Source organism: Xiphophorus maculatus, chromosome 11 (assembly GCF_002775205.1).
Source record: "Xiphophorus maculatus strain JP 163 A chromosome 11, X_maculatus-5.0-male, whole genome shotgun sequence".
In the NCBI taxonomy this organism is placed as follows: domain Eukaryota; kingdom Metazoa; phylum Chordata; class Actinopteri; order Cyprinodontiformes; family Poeciliidae; genus Xiphophorus; species Xiphophorus maculatus.
In genome coordinates, this window is record NC_036453.1 from 6,075,161 (window position 1) to 6,081,160 (window position 6,000).

The following is a 6,000-nucleotide window of genomic DNA, read 5'->3' on the forward strand; positions in this document are numbered from 1 at the left end:
GAACTACGTCACAATTTCCTTCTTCCAACTATGAATGACTTGAAGCATCACACAGGAAAATAAAAATTTGGTCACTTCTTCAAGGCTGCGTTCCCATGATATCAATGTTTTCATGACCCATAAATCATAATCTGTTGCTGATAAATGAAACAATGTCCAAACACATTTCCTGCATTTTGTTTGTTGGTTCTCTTAACCAGCATTGCGTAGCAGCTTTGATCTATATCTGGACTTGCACTGAGGTCCATGTATCATAATGCAGTCTGACATCAATGCACATAGCAGATGTTGGTGAGTCACAAAGTGGCATAGATCACACTGAAAGCATGCAGACCTTGGGAAATGTCTTATGTAAGAGCTTTCCTACATGAATCATAATTAACTTTATGAAAAAAGGGTAGGAAACAAACACAACTGCTAATTAAATCATCTGCAGGACCTCCATTGTCAAAATGAAATATGTTTGATATAATGTGTGACTTTTATTTAAAAATATCTTTCCCCATATAACTATTTTAGGTAAACTGGAAAAACCTTTGCTATGATTTGAATTAACTATTGGTGTTTGAACTCTTCATGCACAATGTCTAAATTTCATTAAAAAAAACCTCAGATGTAAATGTGAAGAGTGTAGTGTTTACCCTGGTGCATTATGAACACTAATTATGCACACAATTAGAAATAAACAGGCCTGACAAAGGAAGGGTTGGACAAGGAGCCCTGAGGTTGTGATTAACGTGATGGAGACTGATTTATCTGCCTCCATTTTTCACTCTTCAAGCAGCACAGGAGGAAAAGATGGGAGGAGAAAAATATCAGCTGTTTTTTTTCTCTCTCTCTCTGCACATGGGAAAGAACTAACTGGCACACAGCTTTTATTTTATAAAAAGAAAAATCACCCACACTTGAAGTACAGATAAAATTAACACTAAAAATGTTGAGGATCACTCTTAGTGTGTTTGTGCCTTTCTCTTATGTTCTCTGTGTGGTTGTCTGCCATTTTGATTTTTTTTTATTTCAGATAAAAAATACAAAAGCTCTCAATAATGCCCAAGTTCTTAAATTAAGCTGACAGTTGTCCAATATTTCACCTGAGGCTTATCTGACACATGGGTTTATAAAGGAAGCTTTGACTCCTGAAATAGACCTGATCCTTGAAGAGAGCTTATGTAGCTTTAGCTTCCCCCAACTTAGCCTCCACTGTGCTATTTCTAACCGGAGACATACTGAGAGAGAATCTGCAGGAGACATTTCACCACAAGATTAAACAGTAACAAATCTTACACTCAGTATCATTATGTGGATGTTCCATACGTTGTTTTCAGTAAATAGAAATAATTCAATCTTTGTGTTGATGAGGTTATTAAAGCTCGTTTCGTTTCAAGCCACAGGTATATGAAAGTAAACATTAAAATACCCACCGGGTTTATTCCCTGTCAAGATTTTCATCGCTTAGAAATCCGTAAATAGCAGGGTGGTATTAAATGGGAGGAGGCATGCATTGCTGTGTGCAGTTAGAACTAGAAATATGCAGATTCACAGAGCCGACATAGATTCACGAGTTGAAAGGAAATGTGCATTTTAATAGCTTACCTTTGAGATAGACTAAAGACAATAAACGCCCAGAGTAACCGCTTCAGTGGGAGGGAAGGCTTCGCCATTGCTACTGAGCATCTAGAGGTTGCCTTCGGTGAAGCCGTCATCAGCGTCTTCATTTCCTCTTTTCTGCAGATGGACGTCTCCGTCTATTTACTGTGTTTCCTCTTAGCGATACATTACGTAGCGGCTCTGCTTTTCTAAACCCAAGACGGACGAAACGACGCGACTCGAAGTGCGAGCAGGCAGAACTAAATCGACGCGAGTCTGCAAGCCCGACTCGGTGCAGCTCGTCTGCTTTTTTGCGTGTCTGTGTCCCGTACGACAGCCTAGAAGGGGCCTACGGACCCACCACAGAGGACGAAGCCTCGAGTAATAAAACACTCAGCGAGCACTGGAGAAAAGCTTGGAACCTCAGAATAAATGCAGATTAACGCCGGGGTCAGAAAGGAACTGATGCACGTTGCTGCAGCACAGATCAACACATGCGCGGTCTCAGCAAGCGGAAGTATATATATATATATATATATATATATATATATATATATATATATATATATATATATATATATATATATATATATATATATATATATATATATATATATATAAACTTAGGTGTACTGATTGTAATCGTGCCTCAGCACCATGGACAGCTCCACAGACAGGCAGTTGGGTTTTATTTACTAATCTGTTCTGTTCTGGTGCTGCCGTGACATGTACATATGAGAGCTTTCTGTATTGATTAAATAACAGCATTCACAGTATTTTTTGGAAATTTCTGTTTACTTTTCCCAGATGCGTAATTGTGAGGTCAGACACTAGTGTTGGACGAGAAGGCCTGCTTTAAAATCTCTGCTCTAATTTCTCCCACTGGTGTTATTTCAGGGCTAGATCTGGACTCTCTGCACACCAGTCAAGTTCTTCCACACCAGACTTGCTCATCCACGTCTTTGTGATTCATGTTAGAATAAGAAGGGAACCACCAGCAAAGTGTTCACATGAACATGGGAGTATAAAATATTATCCAATCCTTTGCTATGCTGAAGCAGCAGTAGCTCTACTAACTTCAGTTTACAAATAGGATTTACACTGAGTGAGTAAGAGGCTGCAAAAATGTTTTATGCTATATGCTTTTTTTGCAGTCTTTTTTTTAAAAGCGTTTCAAGGAGTATAGTATTTTAAGTACAGTTGAAATGATCAGATCATTTCAACTGTACTTAAAATATTTTCTTTAAGTTAATTGTATTCAGTTGCCAGAGAAAAATAAATTGTGTTGATTGGGACATGGTTAGATCATGGATGGATATATAATGAGCTTAGCAGTGCAACTAAACAAAACTGAATAACTGACTGTTAATGGCATAAAATGTAATAAAATTTAAACAAACAGCGAAATTTAAATGAAAGCCCATTAAATGTGTTCGAGGTTTTGATATTCATAATCACATAGATTACTTTACAGCCAATGAAGACATTGTGTCTGCAAATGATAGTTTGATGACTTTTCTGTTTAGAAGATTCACTATGATCTCATCCTTACTGACACCCATTTTCTCTCCACACAAAGTCATATGTGTGAGTTGGGCAGCCATGATATCTTGTGTCATCTTTAGATAATAGCTGGGGGAAGTACAGTCTTCTTTAATGGCAATGCTGAATGCACAGATACCCAGTTCCACTATCATTCCAGCTTTACAACCCACACATATGGCATTACAGCCTCACTCTGTTAGCATCAAGCTGTGGGAGCAGAATGATCTCCTGTATTCGCTCTTGGATGTGAAGAAGAGTCTGGCATTCTGTCCAAAGTGATGTAATGTCAGGAGAAAACACACAGTACATTCCAAGACATTCATAATGTCAACCTATCATTGAACCATCAGAACATAAGTAAATGTGAAAATAACTTTTTAATTATGGAAAATATCCTGGATGAAGTGATATGTTTTATTTATTGAACCTGGCAAACACACATCAGATTTTTCTTAAAGCTTTTGGATGTGAACATGAGAAAGCACTCTCTATGGTGTGATATTCCTCAAAAATAAAACTGATATCTAAAATAGAGCCTGACCTGAAAGTGCCATGTCTATTTTGCTGTAAGTCAACTTTCAAAAGCCTTTTTATACAGCCAGTTGGTTTGCAGTGCAATTGATCAAAGTTCCATAAGAAAGGATTCCATAAGTACTTGAGTGTCCAGCTGTCATTTGGTGCTCTCTGATGATAATGAGACGCCCATGAAGGGGGACATAAAGCATTTCCTTCTTCACTGATGTATTGATGTAGTTCAGGTTCAGATACATTTGATCTATTTATTTAAAAAAGATTTATTACAAACACAATCATAGTAACCCAATAACCACAAACTATGGTTAGAATAGGTATTTTGTGTTTGTTTTAGTTGCTCTCAGCAAAATAAGTGATCTTTGGTCAAATTGAAGCCGTTTTCATCTTCTATGCACCACAAATCTGAAATAAACTCCCAGATGATTGCAAAACAGCAGAAACACTAAGAGCCTTTAAATCTAGACTAAAAACCCACCTGTTTAGAATTCCTTAAGGATCTTAATCAATGAAACATTAATCAACAATTGTGTAACGACGGCACTTGACAAAATATAGATTTAATTGTTGACTGTGTTCTGTGACTTTGTATTTTTGTGTTTTTATGAACACACTGTGAAATACCTTGTTGCTGAAAAGTGCAATACAAATAACATTTGATTGATTGATTGATTGATTGATTGATTGATTGATTGATTGATTGATTGATTGATTGATTGATTGATTGATTGATTGATTGATTGATTGATTGATTGATTGATTGATTGATTGATTGATTGATTGTCTTTTTGCTGAGTAGCCTAAAACTTTACTGCTAATATCAACAATAAAACTATTCGTGGCCTGAGTACTTTTTATTGTATAGGAAATCATGTCTAACATAAACTATTCATAATGACATGCTGACTTTAGTGATTCTTTGTTTCTGAAGAAATGGAAGCTGCTTTTTTACATTTCTTGATTATATATAGATGATCTAAATAGCCAAGAAAACAAAAAAGAACATCAAAATGGAATTGGTTAAATGAAAGAAACGGCTTTGCAAATGTTCTTGGCTCTTGTAGCCATAGTAGAAAATATTTTACCTGCATGCTAAGAAAACAAAATGTTTTCTGAAAATACCTGAAAAAGGTAAGCACTTCAAAAATGTTAGCACTAAAGCTAGTGGGTGTGAATAACATGATGGGGTTAAGCCAACTCAGAATAACATTTCACATTTTTGCAGGGGGAGGGGTTTTGTTGTAAATGTTTGTGGTGTACTAATCCCCAAATTGAAACTATTTCTTAGATTAAATATTAAAGAAAAGAAAAAGAAATAAAGAAATAGCACATCATCTTGGCAAATCCCTCAAAACTCCAAAACCAAAGATTGCTTTGAGATTTCTGGTAGCCTCTGATAGAGAAAAATGAATATCTATCTATCTATCTATCTATCTATCTATCTATCTATCTATCTATCTATCTATCTATCTATCTATCTATCTATCTATCTATCTATCTATCTATCTATCTATCTATCTATCTATCTATCTATCTATCTATCTATCTATCTATCTATCTATCTATCTATCTATCTATCTATCTATCTATCTATACATATACATATATATATATATATATATATATATATATATATATATATATATATATATATATATATACTGTATATGCCCTAAAGTCAGTCAAAACTGAAACCTTCTTGTTATAACTTCAAAGAGAAAAAGTTGCATCCTGGGTGAAATAATTAGGTTGTTCATACCATACAGACATCTTTGTTTGTAAAGACACTCAAGAAAATGGTTTTGATTTATTACCACATAGACTGGAGACCTTTCAGCTGCAGATTCAGCAGTCAAGTTCATGTTTGATGATTAGGTGAGACCATCTGTCTGAAAGTTATAAATAGCAGTGGGCGGGATGTGCAGTGAATGCAAGAAAACACACAAAACGGTTTGTTAGATATTAGACCTGACAGTTGGGTTTGAATTCTTTGAAGATGTAATTTTTTGTCATAGCAGGAAATACAAATGTTAAAGGCTTGTAACATTCTCGCAATGTATTGTAAATGTAACTTTTTCTTGTTTAGACACATAAAAAAAACTCAAAGAATTTGTTGGGAAGTTGCTAAGTCTTCACAAGGTAATCATAACCAAGAAATACCTACAGTTTTATATTTTGACTTGGTCTAACTTTTCAGACTTTATTTTATCTTAATACAATTGAAACTAGATATTAACATAAACCAAATAAGAAGACACATGCACATTTTCTCACTGTCTGAAGTTAAATCTGGCCAAACCGCTCTTTTTAGATCAGCTAGAATTACCTAAATTATTT

The 6,000-nt window shown here is 35.1% G+C and overlaps 1 protein-coding gene across 4 annotated transcripts in view; it reads right to left on the minus strand.

Annotated features, from left to right (window-relative positions):
* Positions 1-2,090, minus strand: part of gabrg2 (gamma-aminobutyric acid type A receptor gamma2 subunit) — a 49,347-nt gene extending 47,257 nt beyond the window's left edge. For all 4 annotated transcript variants that reach the window (XM_023342149.1, XM_023342148.1, XM_023342147.1 and 1 more), the window contains exon 1: positions 1,594-2,090. In XM_023342149.1, the coding sequence (XP_023197917.1) occupies positions 1,594-1,715 (122 nt within the window). In that variant the 5' untranslated portion in view covers positions 1,716-2,090. The remainder of the gene's footprint in view (positions 1-1,593) is intronic.
* Between the last annotated feature and the right edge of the window lie 3,910 nt (positions 2,091-6,000).